We start from the raw sequence: 23,266 nt of genomic DNA, 5'->3' as shown, positions 1-23,266 counted from the left end.
TTTATTTATAATTGTTTCTTAAGCAACTATTTCTCTGCTTGGAATATAAACTCCACAATGGCAGGGACTAGTCTGTCTTGTTCCAGCACCTAAAACAAAGCCTAGCACATAGAAGACACTCAAATTTTTGTTGAATAAATGATTGACATAAAGAGGATAAAGATCTTTTTTGCAACTTCTTAAATTCTTTTGGCTGACAACAAAGCACTAAATGTCTTTGTTTAAGGTCATGGTGTAAAAGATAAGCAACATTCTAGTCATGGTAGTGGGAAGGAGCTCACCTGTTAGAATCTGAAAATGGTTTGCAAGAATTCAGGTATGAAAACAAAACACCAAGTTTAGGGACCAAAACCTGAGAAAGTCTCAAATGGTAAAAGGCAGTGTTTCAATTATTCTACTTCCAATCTACATAATCAAATTAAAGCATATAAAGTAACTGAGGGGAAAGAAGAGTGATATTTACTGAGCAACTACTATGTTGCAGATATTGTAAGATATCCAGTTATATATTGTTTGCAATTCTATGTGCCCCACTTCCACTAAAGTTTTTATATTTATCAGCTCACTTAACTCTCATATTATGACATGATAAAACATACTGCTATTGTTATCATTCCCATTTTACAAATATGGAAATAGGCTCAGATAGGTTAAAGCGCTTCCTGCAGGTTACATGAGCTGTGTGGATCTAAGACATACATTCAGGTCTTTCTCGCTCCGAAGCCTGGGCTCAACTCTGTACCATACATCCTCCATCCAGTTGGTAAATCTGATCATATCAACAAACACTTCTTGAATCATTTTCATCTGTTCTCTGAATATCTAGACTGCGCCGGACAATTACACACTTCTCTGCTTTGGTTCTTCACGAGTTAACATTCATGGGACTTGTGTATGCATGCCTAAGAAATATAATCATCATCACACCTAAAAAGAGATAATCTTCTTTCCTTCCTATCACTCAAGGAATCTACAAAAAAGATGTTTAAAAAAAAAAAAGTTACAAATAGATTGCTTATCTGACCCACATTCTCCCCACTCAAATATTTGCTATTGAATGAGTGATTATCAGAATTGTCAAAATCAAGAGTTCAAAAGAAAAAAAGCCAGAAGAGCACAGAAGCCTTTGGTAAAGGGTGCCCCACCCTTTCAAGAGTTCTCATAACCAGTGAAAATTAAAACACTCGCCGTGCTTTGACTCCTCCCAGTCCTTCTACTGGGGAAGTCTCTTCACACAGTAACAACAATAAAACCCAATCTCACAGCTCCAGAGCTACGCATTCAAAGAAGCTTCTTTGGTCTTCCCAGCCTGAAGTATTGGCTTTCCTCTAACCTTCTCAATCACTCATAGCCCTTAGAATCATAGAGTTTCAGAGACCCTAAAGCAAAGGCCTCCACCTTCATTTCACCCAAGAAGAAAGGGGACAATTTTGTAAAGCATTCTATCCAAAGTCAAAAAACTAGTAATAGTCAAAGCTGAAACTTGAATGTAGCTCTTCTGACATTTATTTCCTACTCTTTTCATGATCTTCCATCACCTCTTCTTGCCTCTGCCACCCTCACCCCAATTTAGGCCAATCCTTGAGGAAAGGCACAATGGATACCCATTATCATTAAACCAAAAGCATCTGTGTTGCTACTTTGGCTCTATGGGCACCAGTTTAAAAAAAGAGCAGAGTGAGAATCAGAGGGGTGACATTTAGCAACCAGTGTTCAAAAGCATCTATGAAACTCCGCATGGAAGAACGTCAAAGGGGAGACCAGCTGTCCACTCTGAACCTTTGTTTCCAGTTCTCCTTAACAAAAATCTCCTGATGTGCAAAGGAAGGTTCTTTGATCACTTGTATGATAATTCCAAGTCACAAGTCAATAGTGTTTAATAAATCATCATATGGCCTGAGTCACTATGCAGAAGTTACATGAAATATTCATTGAAACAAACACTACCAAAGAAAGAATATGTCAGTATGATGTTCACACAGTCTTTTAAAACATTTGTTTAAAAGTTTTAAATATAAAACTAAAAAGCATTTTTAAAATAAAGTTTTACAAATCAAACAAAATTGCAATTACAATATTCCACGTGATTATAGGGGTATATTTAAGGTGAAAAAAAGAATTGGTGCCTATCATGACAGGCACTGTGGATGAGGAGATGAAGGTCCATGATTCTTAGCTTCAAAGAGGTAAGCGCTTAATGGGACTTCTGAAAGTCAATTTATAACCTAATATTCTCATGCTATAGATGATGAAACTAAGGCCCAAAGTGGTAAAATGACTTGCCCAAGGACATGTAGGGTTTTAGTCTAGATTAAAGTAAGTCTCTCTAGTAACCAATATCAAATTCTTTCCTCTCTATTTCATTCCCTTTGGCAAGCTAATCTCCAGCATTCATTTTGAATGCTGACTCAAATTAGTTGCTTAAAATACAGATAGTCATATTGTTTCTAAACATGGATCATCCAAACAATTATATCCATAGATGCCAGCTTCTGAACTTATTATATATGCATATGTAGTAGTATGTTATATATAATAATAATTATTATTATAGTACTTACATTAGAAAGGACTTTCAGAAGTGAATAAATAGGTACCATAGTTGGATGAGCATGCACATCCTAGATGCAAGAGGAAAAATTCCAACATGAGGCATCCTGACATCCCTCCTCCCCTGCCAGTGTGCACTGGTTCCTAGATGCTCAGTATGGAACTGTAGCCCATGTCCATTTGGGTTTTAAGAGAATTATCTGATGTTATCAGATGCCCACAAATAACCCTTCCTCTGATCCCTGCTTCGCAGCCCACTAACACCTACTAGTCTATTACCTGTTGCTGAGCAGCCCATGAGGGACCATGAACACATGACAGCATTAGTTCTATGCATTCCATACACGCTGTCCTCACCTTTTTTCTAACTATAAGAACAAAGCCAATTGATGGCAAAGCCCCAAAGGACATACTGCCAACCAAATACAAAATACTAACCTTCTTGCAAAAAGACTGTGGGTGTTTTGGGACTAATCACATAATATATTTGTCCTCTGCATTAAAAAGTCGGGGCTGTAACTTTCTTTTCTTTTCTGAATTATTTATCAACAGCAGGGAAAATGGAAAACCACAGATGTAAAAATAAAGAAAGAAGCAAGGCTCTTTCAGCTCCTTGGTTGCTTAGAGATATTTTCTGGCCCTGACTCTAGAGTTACCAGGTTTACCCTGTAGAATTAAATGTGGAATCCTTGTTAACAATAATGGGACATGGGTACTGAATTCCCTACATGCTGTGTTCAAAGTGCCTTTCCTGAACTTTGTTCTTCTAAAAGGAATATTGTCCTAGTAATTGCTGGGGCCATTAAAGCTTTACTTTCCATTTAAAGGAAAATATAATAACACCCCATTTATCCAATGGCCCGACTTCTATCATCTTCCACTCTTAAGAAAACAGCCATGACCCAGAGTCTGTGTAAGGAATCTCTGAGACATATAACGGCTATGAAACCCATGTATTTTATTCCACCAGAGAATACTAGAGATACTTACAAGCTAAAGAAAGGATAACTAGAATTTACTGATTTAGCGAGCCTCTTTATCTAATCTTGAGTCACTCAGTAGATGGCTCATCTGGCCATTTGTTGTTCCCACAACCTAGAACACTGTTATTCCCGAATCAGCATGGTTCCTTCCTTTGCTTCTCTCATGTCTTCACTTACATGCTCCCCTTGCAAGTGAAACCTTCCCAGGCCACCAACTGCCCGCCTCAGCACCCCCATCTCACCTTCCTCACTTTATCTAACTCCACAGTTCTTATATTCTGGCATACTATACATGTACCTGTTTACTGTTGACTCCCCTCAACTAAAAATTGAGCTCCACTGATAGCAACGTTTTGTCTGTTTTATTCACTGATGCATTTCCGACATCTAAAATAACACCCAACACTTTAGTAGATTTCTCAATGGATAGTTGTGGAATGAATGAATGAATGAATGAATGAATGAATCACTATCGAAATTATAACAGAAGTTGATGTCCAACAGGAGCTGAGGAAGCAACAAAAACTATGTAAATATTATTTCTATAGTTGACTCAGTAAGAAGAGATCTTTCTCTGATGGTATTTTTTCCCCGATTTTCTTATTGTGGTATAATATGCATAACATAAAATTCACCATTGTAGCCACTTTAAAGTTCAGTGGTATTAAGCACATTTACATTGTTCTGAAACCATCACCATCATGCATTGCCAGAACTCTTCATCTTGTAAACTGAAGCTATAAAACCATTAAACAATGACTCCCCTCCCCACCCCAGCTGGTAGAGCTACCACCACTCTCCTTTTTGTCTCTATGACTTTGACTCTAGATATCATATAGAAGCGGAATCATGCAGTATTTGTCTTTTCGTGACTGGCTTACTTCACTTACTTCTGTGCTTCATCTATATTGTAGCATGTGTCAGAATTTTCCTCCTTTTTAGGGCTGAAAACATTCCACTGTATGTATATACATATTTTGCTTATCCATTTATCTGTCAGGAGACACTTTGGTTGCTTCCACATTTTGGCTACTGTAAAATAAAGCTACTATCTACATGGTCTTTAAGTCCCTGCTTTAAATTATTTTGGGTATACATCCAGAAGTGGAATTGATGGATCATATGACTTTCAATCTATTTTTTAATTTTTTTTTTTGAGAAAATGTCAAACTGTTTTTGCACAATAGCAGCACCATTTTACATTTCTCCCAACAATGCACAAGTGTCGCGATTTCTCCACATCCCTTCCAACACATGTTATTTACTGTTTTATGGCAGTTTAGCCCTGAATCTCTCATTTAACTCATCACTTGTTGGGTTTCAACATAAACAGTAATGCACACACACATTAATGAAACAAATATAAAAGGTAAAGAAAATAAGATTCCAGGAGAAAAGTTAGACTAACAAACCCGAGAGTAGATTCAAAAGGAAATACAAGATAGGATAAGAGATGAAATAAAATAAGTAATCTCCAAAATTAGGGGTGTAAATTCAAAATTTCAGTAGCTTTGAGAGGTAAGCATAATAACATGCTTGTGTTATGACTTGGCAGTTTTCTAAATCCTAAAAATAGATAGAGGGCACCACTCTCTGGCCTCTCCTATGGGCTTAGCTCCAAATCCGTGAACTGCTCCAATCTATGCTTAAATAATAGTAATAATAAATGATTTACTGGAGGCCAAGATAAGTATCACAGAGTGTATCTATACTTGATTCCCTCCCGGCACTGTGAGCCACTCAGCCTAAGCTGCTGTGACATAACAGTCTGTTAGTACCACACACTCTGGTACTAGGGGGCTAAGAATTGTCCCCTCACCCCTCCTTCACAATGACAGACAAGGATGACGTCTACTTCCTTTGATCAATGCCACATTTTTAACATAACCAACTCAAATGGACCACCTACTTAACGGAAAAAAATAGCTTTGTTAATGAGAAAATAGTCTAAGGTTTTAGATAATCCACTGGCAAGACCTCTCTAGATGCATTTCTTTAACAGTGAATCAAAATTCAGAATCAAAAGACTATAATTTTAAGGTGTTTTCTGATGCCTTATTTGTCTCTAACCCCCCAGCTATTTGAAACATCTGATGCTTTAATGCTTTCCCTATATTCAACTTATAAACCAGAATGGCAAAATTAATGCCAAAAATAGAAAAAAACACTAGCCATTCTAGGAAATAGTCTTTGAATTTTAAATGACAAAGAATTTAATAAGAAATATGAATATGGGAAACACATCTCATTTACAAGGCAAGGGCTCAATGAAACACCTCTGTCCATTTACAAAGAGTTTTTGTGTAAAAAACTTATGTGGGGCCCTTATTCCACCAAGATGTGTGTTAAGATTACACAGTTCTTTAGGGTCCTACTTTGCTCTGAAATGTCCCTTAATGAATAACATCTGAGAAACCCTGATTCCTCCCTCTTTGTGATTCCTAAGCATGTGTATTTCCTGCTTGGAGCCTGAACTTTGCTCTGTAATTCACTCTTCATCCAAACTGAAACAAAACAATGATCACCGTTTACCATAACAAAAGAGTAAACATGTGCATATAATAAAGCCAAATGAAGACAGAAAGGTAACTGGATGTTAATACTTCCCCAATATGACACAATGCACATACCATAATGATACATCCATAGAAGAGAATATTTTGCAGCAAAGAAGTTATATTTTTTGAAGAAATTCATGAAATAGAAAAAAAATAAAATATTAACTGGTAACTGCAGTGTGATGTCCACAATGCAGAATATAGATGTAGGCATAGAAAACTGACTAGGAAGAAATACTTCAAGATGTTAATAGAAGTTGCCTTTACAATGTTAATATATGGATGGTTTTTACTTTCTCTTTATTCTTCTAAATTTCTTAATGTTACTATAATATGTACTTATTATGATTATAATTATAAAGTCTCTTTTATAATTTTATTAAACTGCTATTTTATTTACATATCCTCTGCATGCTATAAATCCCCTCTAAGGACATTTCCCAAATGTCAAAGATCTCGTCCTGGAGTCCAACCTAGACCAAGCATGACATTCCATCCTTTTCCTGAAAGCAATCAGTCCTACGGTTACTCCTAAGCTCTAACGAGATGCCAATCAGCAGAGCTAAAAAGTGCCAAAGGAGTTTGTAGGTTAAGGGACTTCCCTTCTCAGGGAACAATATTAAAACTTTAAAAGGAGCTTTTGGATCATATTCCAAAGCTCTGGTCTACAGCAAGTTACAAACTAATGACTCCAGAAGAGATATTTTCTTTAAATAAAGAACTGTTTTCTTTGCTAGTTACAAACCACTGCGAAATCTGAGTCAGTCTCCTTCTTAACCCATTAGCTTAAAGCACGTGACTGGAACCTCATGTTCCCAGAGAATCTGGGTACTTTCTACAGAGAATGAGTTTCTCAAGGTGAGTGGCCTCCAGATGTATTTCAAGGTGCCTTGGAGTCCTCCTGAAGTGCTTCAAAAGCCACTTAGTGAGAACAGGAGGAGAAAGATTTTTGGTGAAGAGGTCTTAGGACTTCAGTACTGAGCCCCATCTAAGAGCCAGTCATTGGGATGGGCTTCTTCAGGGGTCTAGACTTTAAAACTCAACCTTCTCTCCTGGTGTTATAAACTGAAACATGGAGAACTTCAGGAATTGCAAGGTCTCACAGCCGGTAAATGGCAGAGCTATGGCTAAATAGGATATTCTTGGCAACATTTCCCAGGCTCTTGGTGTCATTCTTAAGATGGCTATTGTTTACTGAGCATCTTCAAACTCTATTGCATTAGCATTTTAAAGCCGTCTTTAAAAGGGTTTAAATAAGGTTGCTTTTGAGTCTCTGGAGTTAGAAGACCTGTACTTCTGTCTCTGGCTCCACTATATTTTTGACTCTGACCATGGACAATTCCTTAACCTCCTTGCATTTGAAGTTAGAGTACTCACCCATAAAATAATGCCTAACATTTATTATGCATTTTCTCTGCCCCCCCATTCACTTTACAGATGTTATCTCATTTACTTCTCCAAGAATCTGAGAGTAAAATATGTCTGTTTTCTGAGTTGATTCAAGTTGATGCTACTTGTAGGAACCCGAGCCTGTCTGACTCAGAGCCTTCTGTTTTTCCTATTTCTACATAAGTCACCTCAAGCTCACACTGTAGACCAACAAACACGGAGACTGATCAATTTCTAAAGCACTAGTCACCCTATTAATTCTCAATTCTCTTAATCCACATCTCCCATTCGACATCAAAATCAAACTGCTTCAGATAGCCTTTTGTGGAAAACACATCTCTACCATGTAGTAACTAATGTCCTTCTTTCTCCCAGCACCAATGCTCTTTCCCACAGCATTTATTGCCCATACCTCACAATTTAGCTCTCAGTTACACGCTCTATAAAATTATTCTTCTTAAATGTAAATTTTATGTTCCCCAAAGAGACCATTATCTCCTATGGGTCAGGAACCATATCTTACAGAATCAAGGAATTAGAAAAGTAGTCACTTGCAAAAAAAAAAAAAAAAATCTTTTTAAAGAAGCTGAATTCTTTTCAAAAAAACCTTATTTGGAATCACAGCTCCTCTGACTGAAAATTACTGAAGTAGTTAAACCTTTATCTTTCAAAGTCCAAAGGAAAATGTTGAGTTGGTGACATTCATTCAGTGAGCTAGTGGCCAGGGCAGAACTAGAATCCCTATTGCCTGATTTTCATCCAGTGGTTGCTTTGCTATGGAAATCCTGGGTCTTTTCTGTCTCCCCTCAGTATGCCTATCTGGTCCACAATCCCCCTTCCCTCCTCCAAAAGAAAAAAAAAAAAACCTGGATCAAAGCCTTGAGTCTGGGAACCATGCCAAAAGGGCTTATGAAAGATATTGCAGGTAGGAACTGGCTATCAGATCACCTTCTAGGATCCTCAAAGGAGGAAAACAGCAAAGTATGAAAATAGCTATACATATGCATTTACCCAATCTTTGAGATGAAAATATAAAGTATAAGATAGCTTACTGCCTTATTAAAGAGAAATGTCCTCTGATTGTCTCAACCAAATGTGGATGCAAGCAGGACTTCCAGACTGCTAAAGAAACCTAATCAAACACCTTCTTTATGTGAAAGCTTAATTGTGATTCTGAACATACAACTCCAACAACAGAATGTACAGAAATATTCACAAGGCTTTTACGATGAATTTGGGTCAAGGGCAACACAGTACTTAATAGGTTTGTACACAAACACCCTGGGAGCGAGCTCCATTATTTATCCTAGTTGCTGTACCATAGCCAGTGTGGTTCACATCCTTTACCTGCTGGAATAAAAATGAACTCCCCCTTAAATCCAACTAGGAAGCCAAACACTGGAACAATCCTTCAGACTTATTTTCATCCTGAAATCTCAAGAGAAATGCCCTTTGATATTCTCCCTAGGCCATGTTTGCTGGCTTTAATACACCTTAGCTTTATTTTAACACTACTATTAGCAAATTTGATAAATATTTGATCTTTGGATTTTCCAGGACTACATGTGAAAAACAGAAATTGCCCTGAAAAACCAAACATCCCATGAATTTTCACCCCACAATCCCTGATTAGAAGGGCCTCTTACTTTTTTCCTGTCTTCTCCTTTTGTTGATTTCACCCTTCCCTTTTACATCTGGTGGGTAGAGAAGCCCAGTCACAATGTGTACATGCAAGTAATAATGTAGTTTTGTACAACTCCTTTGATTATCTGATTGTCCTCTGGTGTTCTCTCCATTCTCCAACCCTCTCTATTCCACAAAAATGGTGGCTCTCAATCTTAACACTAGAATCACCTGGACATTGGAACAAAAACACTGAAGCCAGGTCACAGCCCTAGAACACATGAAAATCAAAATCTCAAGGGGTAGATCCCAGTACCCACTGTTTTTGTAATCGTTCATTCGTTCGTGTCCTAAGTGATTCTAATCTAAGGTGAGAGTAGAGAACCTACATCCTAAAAAATTAGGACTTTGGAATCCTGCTTTTGGTACTGTCATGTCCTTCCTCTGAAGGGGAAAGAGAACAATAGAGGCAACTATCTGTTTAAAAGAAGAAAAGAAATAAATTGATGCACCAGCCAAACAAATCAAAAGGCAAATGTTTCATAAGGATGTTCAGAGCTTTCAGTTGGGTTTTGAAACATCCAAAGGTACACATCTTATTTTGCCTTTTCTTATTCAACATTTCCAATAAATGCTTTCTGGTATCTTTAATAGGAAGTCATTTTGCACTCTAAAGCACATGATATAGAGTTTTTCACTAAAGTGAAAGTAGTCTACATGCTATGTGCTTGAAAGATAAGGATAAGCAGTAGTTACTGTTTTCTATCAAAGTGAAGACCGTTCTGTTTTAGCTCCATTTCATATGGCTCTGCACAATAAGAAAACATCGGATGTCTCCTATTTGAAAGTGTACTGTTTTCATCAGCCTTAAGAGGAAAGCATTTTCCAGAGAACTAGTCTACAATTTCTATCAGTTAATTTTTACTCCTAAGTCTTTTAAGCTGTTTGTTGCCTAACCTCTTTTCATTACAGATATTTAATTTAAACCATTAAATTAATAGACAATTATATCTCTTTAACTAAGCTTGCTTGGATTATTTCAAACATATACTTACTTCAAGCTTTCGCCCATGCCAATAGCAAGAAAATAAAAATCTTTTTAGCGAGGTAATAAAAATCACACAGGATATTTGTTATCTCACTTATTCTCTTTATTTCTTACCTTCATGGGAGGTTTTTGGCATAAAAATGAATGCTTACCCATTACTGTCAAGTACCTGTCTTATTGCTGCATGCTTTTGTCATAAATCACAACTATCCTTCTTTAAAGCTGCCTGAGTATCAAATGATAACATCTTATCACACAGTCTAAACACGGGAGTTTAAATGGGGATAAATGAAAAACAGAGGCCAACAAATCAAGCAGGTTGACCATTCCAAAAATCAAAGGATATAGAAAAAAGACTTCCCCCTACACACACACACACACACCTCAATTTCAGGGACAACTCAGTTTCAAAATTCGTAAATATTAAGAGTGACTCAAGGTCTATTACAGGAGAGAAGGTGGTTTAGACTCACCAATTCCAAGGCCAAAAAAATCTCCACATGTCAAAGGTCAAATATTATAGATTTCACCCTTTCAAAGGCCAAAGATAACTTTCTTACAAAAAAAGTACAGAGCCTCATATATAACCCATGGTTCTGTCAGAGACTCCCCTACCCTGAGGGTAATAATTACTTCAGAGCACATTTTTAAGTTCTGAATTATTATTCTCAATATTGATCTTTCTCAACTTTATTATCCTATGAGATGATTTTTTTTTCACTTTTTAACAAGAAAAAAGGTAAGAAGAAGCTGAAGTTCCTCTTCTGTTTGCTGCACTGCCTTCTCCTCCAGTTTGGCATTTCCTGCCTCAGGTGCAGTTTTTCTGAAAGGACCTCGGCCAGTGGCACAGAATTCAGAAAGGCTATTTTGGGGTTTTTCTTTGGAACTTGTCAAGGACAAGAACTACAGGGGGTTAAAAACATAATACTCATCAAAACTCTACTAAAACTTTGAAGACAGATGGATTTGGTAAATTTTAGAACATTTTTGATGGTGAACAAACATTTGTGTTCTCATTTGAAGTTGTTGACTCATGAACCATGAACTTCTGGGCACAGAGATCATTTGTCACTAATCTCAGTGGCCGCATTTCCTAACATTCATGACACACACTAATTGTATACTGGATATAAGAATAAAATGAATAAATAAAGGAATGAGTAAATGAATAAATTATTCAATAAATCGATGCATCACCAAAGCTAATATGTCTTCTTTAACTCCAGGCTCACCAATTTTTGTCCAATGGAATTTTTCAATATGACTACTGACTTTGAAATAGTTAGTGTCAGGCTAGATGACAGACTTAAAAAAAAAAAAAGGGAAAAAATAACCTTGACATACTTGGAAAACCAACTGAAGAGTGCTGGCAGATGCTAATTGATTTGGGACAGAGAGCAGAATGATCTTTGGAAATAAGAAATGTCGACAATAAGAAATGCTATGTCAGGAACTCGGGGCAAACAAAAGATGCCTTCAGGCCTGTCAATTTCTCCCAGCAAACTGCCTTCTAGAAATTAGACAGCTGAAAAGATATAGTGGCAGACATCTATTATACACCTCGTTTATTACACAAGCAAATAACCACTTAGGGGAAGAAGTCTTCTTTACCAATAAAGAAACGACAGATTAGCAGTAGGGATCTACTCTGTCATGGAGAGTAAAGAACACATTTGGCTCAACAGGCTTACTTTCAGGAAACCAAGGTAAATGTCAAGAGTTCCAGCTTACTTCAGACATATTTAGTGGAGGCCCTTGAATCTAGTCCAGAGAAGAAATAATTGCCAAGGAGAACGCTTGTCTCTTAGCTCTCCTCATTCCCATCCATATTCCCCACTGGAAAGTCCTGATGTAATCTTCGCACTGTATGCTAATGTGCCTCAGGAAAATCCAATAGCAACTCCTAGCTTGCAAAAATCATTCCAAACACTGCATCCTAGCAATTAAGTACCCTTTGCTTACTGCACTTTGCTTGCACTCCCAGCACAGTACTTAGTACCATGTGCTTAATATCATAATTATTTTTTGAGATTAATTTCCCCATCACAGTGAACTGCTTAAAAAAAAAAATGTTTATTTTAATCACCAAATTCTCATGTCAAAGGAAACAAAATGTGTTGAGAATCTATTGTCAGTCACTACGGTATTCATTAACTCCATTCACCAAATATTTCTGGTTCTCTACCCTTCTAGGCACAAGGTAGCACTGCATTTCTTCATCCGCTTGTAGTTGGCTGGGGACTGATGACTAGTTCTAGTCAGTGAGTTATGAGTGGAAGGGATACATGTCACCCCCTGGTAAAAAACATTTAATGGCTGATGCAATACCATCCAGATTCTCTTTCCCCCATTTTGGTGGCTAGCCACGTTCACAGCAGGGACTATTTCACCACCTTGTATCCAAAGTAATTACGATGAGCTGAGCACCCTTCCTATAAACTGATGATAGACATACTGCATGAGCAAGGAATAAAATCTTGTCTTTCTAAGTCACTCGTATTTGGGGTTGTTACTTCAAAACATCCTAACTGGCTGATACGAGTGCCATCACAAATATTTTTCATGTATAATTTGATGTTTTATATCTGATATAAAAGATATGAGCAATATTTTATAAATGCACTTTACAGAAATAAATAATAATTATGTATTATTTACTCGTTATTTAATAAATAAGTAATTAGCCCAAGGCCAAGTAGTTTTATCCATTCCTTCATTCAATAAATATCTACGGAGAGCTGCTCTGTGCCAGGCTATGTTCTAAGGAGCCAAGATAAAGCAGTGGATGAAAAGGAAAAGGTCTCTGCTCTCATAGCTTACATTCTACCAGAGATATTTTTTTAAACTTCACATACAAATAATAAAAACCTCAGGCAGTGATAAGTGATATTTAGAGAATTAAAATCCAGTAATAGGACAGAAAAACAGGTGGCTAATTATATTATTCAGAGAAAGTCTCTCTGAACTGATCATTTTTAGGCTGAGATATGACAAGCAAGAGCCAGTCGTGCAGATGTCAGGAGGAAAAAGCTGCAAAGAAGGAGAAACGGCCTATGCAAAGGTCCTAGGGCAGAACAAGGCTGTCGAATAGATACGGTGTCAAAAGTCAGGGTGGCTACCTCACAATAGAAAGAAAAGCCATATAAGTTTTATATCAAAATAAAGAGTATGAATTTGATTTTCTGGGCAATGGGACCTATCATGTGAGTTTTAATCGTATGTGTTTGATTTCTGCTTTAAAGAGTTGGTTCTAGCTGCATGTGAAAAGTGGACTGGTACAGAAAGTCCCATGTGGTGACTACTATAGGAGTCTAGTAGTTTAGTAGTAGAGGGTATGGACAGAAGTAGACAGATGTAGGACAGGTTGTGGAGAGTAGAGTCAGCAAGACTGATGTGTGGCCTGAAAGTGAAGGGGCATTGGGAGGAAAAGAGTCAAACAGAACTTCAAGCTTTGTGGCTCAAATACCTGGGTAGCTGGTGCTTTTATTTGCTGAGATGGAGAAAACTGGAAGAGGAGGAAGTTTGCAGAGGTGGAAGAAAATCAAGAATTTTATTTATACACGGTAACGTAAGATGCCTATAAAACATCTATGTGTAGATGTCAAGTTGAATATATGATTAAGCTCAGGAGAAAGATTAAAACTAGATAGAAATTTAGAGGTTACTGATATTGAGTGCTGTTAAAGTCCTAAAATAGAATAAAGGCATCTAAAGAGAACATAGAGATGAACGGAAGAAAAGAATCCATGGCAGAGCTCTGTGGTGCTCCAACCTTTAAAAGGTCAGCAGGGGAAGAAGAACTGCTGAGGATACTGGGCAGAAATGGAGATATAAGGAAAATCAGGAAATATATCTCGAGAGTCAAGAAAAGAATGTATTTAAAAGATGAAGGCATGGTCAGCTCTGCTCGATGCTCTGAGAAGTCACAGAAGAACATGAGATTTAGCAAAATACAGTTCATGGCTGAGCTTGACAAATGTAGTCTTTGTGAAATGGTAAGGATGGAAGCCTTACAAGAAGAGGATTTGGGGAGGGTATGAGCTGAGTATACATCAATGGTGACAATAACAGGAGACACATTAATTAAGAATTTTTCTGTGTGAATAGAAGCAGAAAAATGGGACGGTGGGTAGGAAGGGATCTGGGATCAAAGAAAGGTTTTTCGTAAAAAAAAAAAAAAAAAAAAAAAAAAATTTACGCCCAATTCCATGACCAATGAAGCACGAAGCCTTCATCAAGACCTCCACCTGAGGTTTCGACACCCTATACACATGCGTTCTATTTACATTGTCCGCCATGTTAACCTGCCTTCCATTAGAGTGGGGAGGGAGGTCTCTCTTAGCACTCAGGGTGGGTAGTCACTGCTGAAGGTTTGAGGGTCATGAGGAAAAACCAGATCACATACTGTATAGCAAAACACAAACAACAACGAACCTCACATTAAATATTCCAAGCCTTAAAGGTCTTTTCAGTTACCCTTCTTCACTGCGTGGCCTTCCCTGGCCCTCTGTCCTCCACAGCACCAAGCATTTTGCTCTCTGCCTGGTTCCTTGCTCTCCTCCCTCTTGTTTTTCTTTCTTTTGTTCTAACTTTTCTGTTCCCTCTCAGGCAAAATGTATACACACAAAGCAAAAGGTCTCTCTGTGCATGTATACTTTCCTGCAGAACTGCGCAGTCTTTCTGGAGGTGGTGAGAGAAGTGTTTGGGTACCCACTGATACCCACACCCAGGCCTTCTACTCCAAACAACACAGTGTCCTTTCAAAAAGTAATTCTAAAGTGATTCTAAAGCCAGTTCTTAAAATAATACATTTTCCATCTTGTCCCATATATAAACCACCAGGCATAGCATCTGTCCTTTCTAGGCTTTCAGCAAGAACCAGCTCTTGCCTTTCTCCCTCAGTGAGAAAATGAATGCTCATATAACTTTCACAAGTCCTTTCCGCACAACAGGGCCTTCAATAAGGTTTATTGAGCTGCATGATATGATGCTGCTGTCTTGGGAGGATATTCACTGGCTCCTTATCATAAGGTTAAAATAAGGCAAGACATTGATTTACTATTGAGAACAGAGAAAAAGTCATAACATCACAGGTTTTGGGGTTGTGTTTGTTTGTAGGTCCTAAATGTTTAGATCTCAGCATGCTATGTTTATGTAGTCTCTCTTTTTTCTCTAGGAACTTTAGTTATAATATATAAAAGGTAAATGAGATTTGGCCTTCCATGGCCACCAAAAACCTGTATCAATCTGAGATCACTAGTCCCTCAGTTAAAGAAAAGTAACATAAAAATCCAACAATCCATGGCAAAGGTATTTGAACATACAAACATGCTTCTCTAACTTTTGCAACTTTCTGCCCTTCTAAAAAGGTTACTCAGAATAAAATACATTAATAGAAGAGTGGCATTCCATTCTGAGTGAAGAATCAAGTTTTTTAGATGCCAATGTTACCAGGATAAAGAAAAAGATGCAGGAGTTAGTAAAAGGTACAACATGACTAACACCCTGTGTTCAAGGACCCTTTTCTTATAGGATTCAAATTAGTCATTTGAAGACATTTGGCCAAAAGAAGAAAGACTCAGAATCTTCCACCACCTTTAATCAATTTACTGTTCATGTGTCTATATACATAATTGAAAGTATATTGAAGCCCAAAATAAATGCCCCACAAAGCCAGCATTGCTCACACAAAGGCACCACCCACAGTCTCTGGAGTCCCAGTTTAGGACAGAAAGCCCAGTGATATAAGGAGAAGAGGAGGGAAACTGACAATTAGAATATAATCAAAAGTCTTGATCGGCTCCCACATGTCCAATCTCTGCCTGTCGGGTACTCCTGCTTCCCCTTTAAATTTAAACTCTGTCTTTCCTAATAGGAACAAAGTAAATTTTCTTTTAAACAAAGCACTTCATCATGATGAAAAGAAAATAGTTAAAAACAGTTTGATACATTTTGGAACTGATGACTCTTAAGTCCCTCAGTGTTACTCTAGGCAACTGGGACTGCAATATCAAATCATATGCCCATGCATGCATGCTCACACACACAGGCAGAAATACTGGGATTGAAATTAAATGATGCGGTTCAAAATTTTTTAATTAATCGCGTTTTTCTCAAAATCTAAAGGTAAAATAAAACAAGGGAAGAACTAGTTGGGCAAAAATAATACTTAGTGTACTTGGAGCTAAATGTAACAACACAGATAGGTAGAAGAGAAGGGTTAAATCAGAGAAGCAACATTGGTTCTTAACACTCACCTGTACAAGAGAAGTCATCCACGCGGATATATCCCGGAACACAGTCACAGCGATATAACCCAGGCAGGTTGACACACACAGTATTGGCATGACAGTAATGCATCTTAGCTGCACACTCATCAATATCTGAAGGATTAAAAAAAGAAGCAATATCATGGTTAGTCAAATGATTAAACCAGAGTAGAATCTTTTTCCAATGAAATCAGAAAAGGTGAATACCCATTGAGACTAAAAGAAAAGGCAAGATATATTATAAACACAAAGTTCAAGTGTAAATTCATCTGGTGTACTAGATCTCACTTTGAGCTAAATGTATTTCAAGAAAGATTCATGGTGCAACACAACAGTTAAAAACTCAAGAAGTATGAAGATTGAATTTACTATTATTAATCCCTCATTGTGGAGAAAGCTTGATTTACGTGTCCAATATCAAGTAGCTATGCGCCCAGTGAGTTGATACTAATTAATATTTATTAGGTGTCCACTCTGCGTGGCATAGCTGTTATCAGCAAGATCAAGGGAATCCATCCCCTCTCTGCTTTTGTGTCTTACTAAGACATGCTTTAATCCATCTGTTACAAAATGATGGGGTAGCCAGTTTCTCCCATGTTATATGGTGAATACAGATAGCAGCTGTTGTCTAATGCAAATTAACGTCTTTCATCTCGACCTGGAAATCCATCCCATGTGACAGAATAATGGGCTGATTCAACAAAAAGATCTTTTTCTCTTTAGAACGGAGGTCAAAGAATCACTTGCTTTCTCATAAAAGTTCACGATAATAATTAAAATAACTTACAACCTTAAATTCAGAGTTTAGTCTTTCCTGGGGTTGTTTTCGAAAATTACCTTATGCCCATCATATTGGGACTGCTTATGTCTGATGGCTAGGAAAACAGAGGGATATAAACATAACACAGGAATCCAAGATAGAAAATGTGAATTCTTGCTCTGGTTCTGTTAATTACAAGAGTATGACTTGCATTTAATGACGCTAAGTCCCAGAATCCTCGTCGACTTTTCATAGGGTCAGCTAGGAACCTACAGTTTTATATCCTTATATGCAATTTATATAACTTAATCCACATACAATTGCATGAGTAATGTACAGCACTACCTGCATTTTAAAGTCTAGAAAAATGAGGCTGAGGGAAGTTAAATATCGGGCACAAAATCATCCTATTAGAAGATGCTATCCCTAGGATTTGAACTCAGAAGTCAATTGTTATTTACTATGATTTACTTCATGAAAGCACCTTGAGAGTGATAGTCAAACATAACATTGCTATTAAGATAATCACTGAAGTCCTAATATCTTTCCTTCAAGTACAGAAACGGAATAAAAACAGCTATGTTGAGTCACAAGAAACCTCATTTATTTATTTATTTATTTTACAAGTACGAGCAAATTATTTCCTATAAAACAATCCTGAAAAACATCAAATTCTCTTCAGTGTTAAAGATCTGTTAACCTATAAATAAAAATTCTTGTAGGGTAACTGAGGTCTTGGAAGGAGACTCACAGTTAGCAAGACTTCCATAACTATAAGAACAAAATGGCAGAAATTAGTGAAAGAATTCATGCAACCAACAAAGTGTCCAATCTGCACAATACTATGCACTTCCCAAAGTGATCCAAGACGATGCATAATAAAAACAAATGGGTGACACAAATACAAAAACTACGTAAGATTACATTGAGGAAGGGTGTGAAGGGAAACCTCCCAGATATTTGAGATAGGACAGTAACTGCACATGGGCATGAGGTGTAGTTCACGTCTTTCTGGTTGTCAGGGCAGTAAAACTCTTTAACGAGTTGACACCAAGCATCATTTAAACATTTTGCTTCACAGAAGAGTGGATATTATGAAAGTCAAGACGAAATATGTTTCGGGAAAGGAGTAATGATCACTGTTTTCTCCTGCTGCTAGGAAGTTGAATAGATAAAGACAAAACTAACCACTGGGTTTTTGGCAAGAAGTTCACTACTGACCTTGACGTAAATAAGAGTAGTTTTGGGAAAGTGTTGGGACAAAACCTGACTGGAGTCAGTTAAAGAGAGAATGGAATATAATTGAGTGGAGGCAGAAAAACAACATGAACCTTTTGGGATATTTTCCCAAAAAGAAAAGCAGGGTAGTAGCTCTAGCAAGACTTTGTGATGAGAGTCTAGTGAAAAGATAGAAAAGAGATCACAGAATGTTTGTATGCTTTGGGGAGTGATTCAGTACGAGTGCAGAAAAATGGTGATACAGAGCAGATCACTGCAGGAGCAGTTTTGGAGAAGGCAAGAGGATTTGAGCACCAGTGTACAAATGGAACAAAGCAAAGTAAATAACAACAAGAATGAGGCCAAAAGATAAGGGAAAAGGTGAAGATAGACTGGCATATTTGGTGATGAGAAGGCTTGTTTTTTCTCAATGAAAAGAGAAGGTAACATGTGAGAATTATGAGAAGAAAAAGGTATTTGATGTTTAAGGAGAAGGGAATGGTATTTGCAATTATTTTGGAAAGAGGAAAAGAGAATTTAACAGAATGTGTAGTAGGGTGGCTGAGGAGCCACTTGTGATTTGTGGTCAGATGTGTTAAGTGAGAGTAGTCAGCATGGTCGTGTGTTTTTCTCCAGTCCCATTCAGATGTGTGGGGCAAGTCCAGAGTAATTAGAAAGCTCAGTGTAATCAGAGATGAGTTTTTAGGCAAATAGACGAGTAAAAAAAATAAAAAAAAAAAAGATACAAGGGAATTCAGGGTATAAGAAAGAAGGTGATGATAACGAGGTGCCAAGGAACCTCAACAACTAAGGAGAGAAATGAGGATGTGAATGAGGTAAAGAGTTGAAGTAAATTGGATATTATGGTGGACACTGCTGCACAGCTCAAACACCTCTTTAGGACTAAAGAACTTATTCACCCAGCTACTGGGAATACTGCCCGCTAATAATCTTCAACTGTATAGTCTTAGGGACATTGTCCCTAGCTGAAGAGAGATGCCCTCACACTTCCATGCTGAAGGCAACCTACAATAAAGACTGGCTCTCCTGCATCCCAACTCAAGATAATTCTACCCCAGGTTCAGAGTGCTCAGAAGGATTGAGCTAACTTCTACTTCTACCCACCCTGTCTCCTTTCCTTCCCCCACAGGTGTTTATCCTTATAGCACTCCCTGATAAACTTCCTTGCTTGTCAGTCTCCATCTCAGAGCTTGCTTCCTGAAGAACCCAAACTGCAGCAGAAACACTAGAAGGCAAGAAATGATTACAGGGAAAGTACTAGAGTACATGAGCTGGAAAACTAGGAACTGGAGCCATAGAGTGGTGCGCTCGGCATTAAGGTTTTGGAGGTGACTTAATTATTGTGAGTTACAAGGTCTTTCACATGACTACAGAAGAGTGGAAGAACAGACCATTATAAATGAGAGGTTGGGAGCAGCCAGGTGTCAGAGGGGGTTATTGGTATTAGCATCATTCATCAAATAGTATTAGTTCTCTTCCTTCTGGGCACGTAATGCAACTGTACTTCCCATCCTCTTCAAAGTATGGCTATATGACTAAGCATGAACACTAATGATCTCTTCACTAAACTCTGAGAAAGAGTGATAAACAAATGGCCTTCATGGACCTCACAGCCTGGTAAAACATTGAGGCAAACTTGGTAAGTTCCACCAAGAATGAAACACTTTTTAACAGGGGGATCTGACCTACTCATGAAGGAACAGACAAGGATTCTTTTTATTTGAGCCCTGAAACAGATGTGAAACAGATAAAAGGGAGGAAAATAACATACCCAACAAATAAGAAAGTTTGAGAAGAATTAGAAAAAGGAGTTTTGCCCATTTAAAGCAAAACTAGAACTATAAACTCAGGCCAGATCCTGCTGGGCCTGGTAGGACATGTGAAGGAGTCTGGACTTTAATTGGTGTAGTAATACCATCCAATTTCTGTCTTTAAAGTATCACTCAGCTGTAGTGAAGAGAATGGATTGGAGCAGGGCATGCTGAAGGCTAAATCATGTTGCTATTTCACTCACAGAGATAGAGCCACACCAAACTCCATCTCATTCTGTTGAGATGCCCACACATTCTTTAAGATGAGAAACTAGTCAGGACTTGCCTTAGAGGCAATTCAATCTTCAACCCATGGGCCATAGCTTCTAACAAAGCTGCTGACTGCGATGAATGCGTCCCTGTCATGGACCCTGCCAGCTTCCCCAAATGGAAAGCCCTAGCTCATTTCCCTTAGGCCATTGGATAAGTGCCAAGAGGTGTTTGCCTCATCTAGACTTGAAGGAGTTACTTGGCTATAATGAGTTTATTTTAAGCCCAACAGCTAAGCCATTTCCTTGTTTCATGGAATTCTAAGGCCTTGAATAAAAGTACTTTCAAAAACTGGACAGGGGAATGATTATAAAAAGCCCAGTGAGAATTTCCCAGACAGATGTATCCAACTCTTGCTCTCCACAAGTCACCCAGACCCCTTGGCCATACATCCCTGCTGTTTTGCTGATGTATCTTTGAGAAGGTTTTGTCTTCAGTTCGTACCACTGGTAATTTCAGCTCTTGCATATCTGATAATTTCCTGGCAGTTCAGAAAAAGAGGGCACCAAAATAAAGCAGAAAAGTTGACAAATGTACCAGAAAATTAAACTGTCACAACCTTATCTTTGTTGCTTATCCCCTATCGTGCAACCCCCAGATATAAAAACTACTTCTTGGTATAAATGAGGAGGAAAGAAATTAAAGTGTTTGAAGTTATCCAGCTGAGCCCCTGGAGAAAAGATACTGGAAAAAAGTAAGAACTGACAATTTCCCTGGCTTCTGGATGGCAATGGAGAGTGGGGGAGGAGGGAAGGCGGGAGACAGGGCTTGGGGGGGGGCAAGGGGGGCAGAGAGATGGCAACACATTTGCCAAAAGAAAGATTGCCTCTCCGTCCTCAGGGAAAGGTACAACCCGCAGACAGTTTCAATAGGACTCAAGAGTGCTTCAAAATCAAAACTGATTATAGACAGAATTAAAACAGAATTAACTTCTTCAGAGAGCTGGGGTATCCTGTGAAAACAATCTTGAGCAATAGCAAACAACTGAGATTTTTAAAATGAGCTTAAGGAAAAAGCTGCTTTTTGTTCACAGACAAAAGATTCTGAATGGCAATAAGTAATTATAAGTAATTACCGGGGGGCGGGGGGACAGAACTCCATAGTGAAAGATTAAAACGACGTTCAGAGAGAGAAACAGGAGGCAACAGGCAAAGCCCGAGCCTGAGCCTCCACATGGAAGTTGAACACACTCTAGTCCAGGCTCAAGCTAATGGTCTGAATTACTCTGGGAAGCTTTTCTAAAAAGAACCACAATTAATGTGACCTCCGCTGAAAAAATTAATAAAGTAAAAAAAAAAAAAAGCATCATTAGTCCCAGTGTGATACCAAGATAAATAAGAGGCTAATTAGTATATAACCTCATAAGGTAAAACTAGGAACAGCCCCCAGCACCTAGTCAATACTCAAGAAATAGCTGTCATTTCTTCTATATATCGGAAACTATGCTAGGTACTCTAAAGGTAGCATCTCATTCCTCCATTTATTCCTTTTGACTTCTGTAGAAAGTAGGTATCTCCATAATCTGATGAAGCTCAGAGATTTTTAGGTCATTTGCCTAAGGCACAAAGTCAGTAAACATAAGAGACTGAGTTTGATTCCACGTAGTTCGACCTCAAAGGTAGCATTGTTTTCACTGTGCCAGTTCCAGCTCTCAATGACATTTGATCCTATGGCTGATAGATATACAAGATGCTGCTACAAAGTGTAAGGAAATAAGATGTCCAAATTCTACATTTATGTGCAATGCTGTTCATAGTATTTGTTCTGGTATTACACTCCCTGTTAAAACAGCAGTGCTGTATGCTATACCGTACATCGCTGCTTCTTTGGCTTTTTAAATCCATCCTAACACTTTCACACTTTTGGCTCCAGTGACTCAGTGTCCCAAAATGCATAGCGGTATTCTCCTTCTACCTGAAACCCACAGCTTACTAGAGTCTCTATTTCAGTTGCTTAAGACTATCCAGTGTCTCCTACAGGATTAGAAACTAGAGACAAAAAAAAAAAAAAAAAGAGCCTGGATGCTTTTTATTAAATGTTGTTAGAAAAATACCTATAAATAATCCCCACTGTAATATATATCAACTCAAGTATAATAGGGCTCAAATTGTGATCCATTCATACAGATTGCCTGTCACCTCTGAAATATTAGAGCTCATCTTCTGGTGGTCTTTTGAGGTAATAAAAATACAAGATTTGTGTTCCTCCTCTGGATGGTGAAGGAGTTTGTTTTTATTTTAAACAGGTATACTTATGGACTTTAAAATGAAACTTGACGTGGCATAATGATTCTTCATGTATCACCAGCCTCTGTGCATAAGAGAATTCAGAGCACAGACAGAACCAAATTTGGCTTGACCATCATTAAATTAGAAAGTAGGGTTTGGTAGCAAAGAGAGAAGCAAATGCAAATAATTCTTTTAATAAAATAGTGTGATCTAGTCAGGCTTGTTTGTGAAAATTTCCCAGAAAAAGACAACCCAGGGAGGATGGGACCAAGAAGAAGGCATGGCACTCCCCGTGCATATTTAAAAGGGAAACAGGTAAAGAAAACCAATATTTATTGAGATTATGTTCTGTGCCAAACATTGCATGCATCTCATCTCTTTATTCCCCGCCATCCTATGACCTGGCATCAGAAACTACATGTAGGGTACCTAGAATTTCAACTCAGGTCTTTGTGACTCGGAGCATTCTTGCTCCACTCCAACTATTGGACCAGAAGCACTTGACTGACAGTCAAGAATGAAGTTTTATTCCTGCTTT

General features: G+C 38.0%; 1 protein-coding gene across 3 annotated transcripts in view; it reads right to left on the bottom strand.

Annotated features, from left to right (window-relative positions):
- NELL1 (neural EGFL like 1) overlaps positions 1 to 23,266 on the bottom strand; it is a 692,265-nt gene that overhangs the window by 335,120 nt on the left and 333,879 nt on the right. For all 3 annotated transcript variants that reach the window (XM_016138479.2, XM_016138478.2, XM_016138480.2), the window contains one exon: positions 16,409 to 16,534. In XM_016138479.2, the coding sequence (XP_015993965.2) occupies positions 16,409 to 16,534 (126 nt within the window). The remainder of the gene's footprint in view (positions 1 to 16,408; positions 16,535 to 23,266) is intronic.

The sequence above is a fragment of the Rousettus aegyptiacus genome, unplaced genomic scaffold (genome assembly GCF_014176215.1).
Source record: "Rousettus aegyptiacus isolate mRouAeg1 unplaced genomic scaffold, mRouAeg1.p scaffold_m13_p_5, whole genome shotgun sequence".
NCBI lineage: Eukaryota > Metazoa > Chordata > Mammalia > Chiroptera > Pteropodidae > Rousettus > Rousettus aegyptiacus.
Note: the sequence above shows the minus strand (reverse complement) of the source record. Positions and strands in the feature narration are given on the sequence as shown.